General features: G+C 42.4%; 1 protein-coding gene across 1 annotated transcript in view; it reads left to right on the top strand.

Moving 5' to 3' along the window:
* The window catches only part of LOC118563820, a 7,974-nt gene extending 7,525 nt beyond the window's left edge, over positions 1-449 (top strand). Inside the window, exon 3 of the mRNA XM_036139746.1 lies at positions 322-449. Within this exon, the coding sequence (XP_035995639.1) occupies positions 322-449 (128 nt within the window). The remainder of the gene's footprint in view (positions 1-321) is intronic.
* Positions 450-764: the final 315 nt, after the last annotated feature.

Genomic DNA, 764 nt, shown 5'->3' with positions numbered 1-764 from the left:
CCCGCGCTCCTTTGTGAGATCATGCTGTTGTAGTTAAAGACGGATTCATTTTAAGGGTTTTATACGGATCTCTACAGGGGCTGGGGTAAAAAAAAACTAAAATAAATAAGAACCTGCTCTCTAATCTACAAAAATAATAAAAATAGATCAATTAAAAAAAAACACTGGGGGGAGAGGGTGGGATAGAAACATTTAGCTCCCAAACTCAGCAAACAAACGTTAAAAGGTTGAAGACGAGCAAAAGGTTACGTGTGCCATTTTTGGTGCTGCAGCTTGGGATTACTCTACGGCGAGCATCTGCTGCTGTGTCCTCTTTTCAAGGAGCCCAGAGGCTGGCCCAGAAACTGATCCCATATCTGCACACCAGCAACCCACAGCGGCATCTGTCTGTGTCAGCAGAGCAGCCACAGGGCTCTACGGTCCACCGATATGGGAACACAACACACTGAGAGTCCAGACTGCATGTTGTCCTGTATATCGCCCAATCAGAGGCAAATGCTCAGACATTTTATTCTTTTTTTTTTTTTTTATTTCTGTTTATAAAGCTGTTTATTTTCAGATCTTTCAAACGGTCATTCCCTTTTACTCTGCTTAATATGTCGCAAACCACGTCTCTAGTTCGTGGAGAAACTGGACCAAGATTGTTTTAAAGGGCGTCTGCGTTCACCAGGAACACTGCAAAAACGGAACTAAAAATAAGTCACATTTTCTTGAACTTAGTGCATTTGTCCTTGAGTTGAGCACGCAAATAAGATGATCTGCCA

This window comes from Fundulus heteroclitus, chromosome 7, assembly GCF_011125445.2.
Source record: "Fundulus heteroclitus isolate FHET01 chromosome 7, MU-UCD_Fhet_4.1, whole genome shotgun sequence".
Lineage (NCBI taxonomy): Eukaryota > Metazoa > Chordata > Actinopteri > Cyprinodontiformes > Fundulidae > Fundulus > Fundulus heteroclitus.
This window is presented reverse-complemented; position numbering and strand designations above follow the sequence as displayed.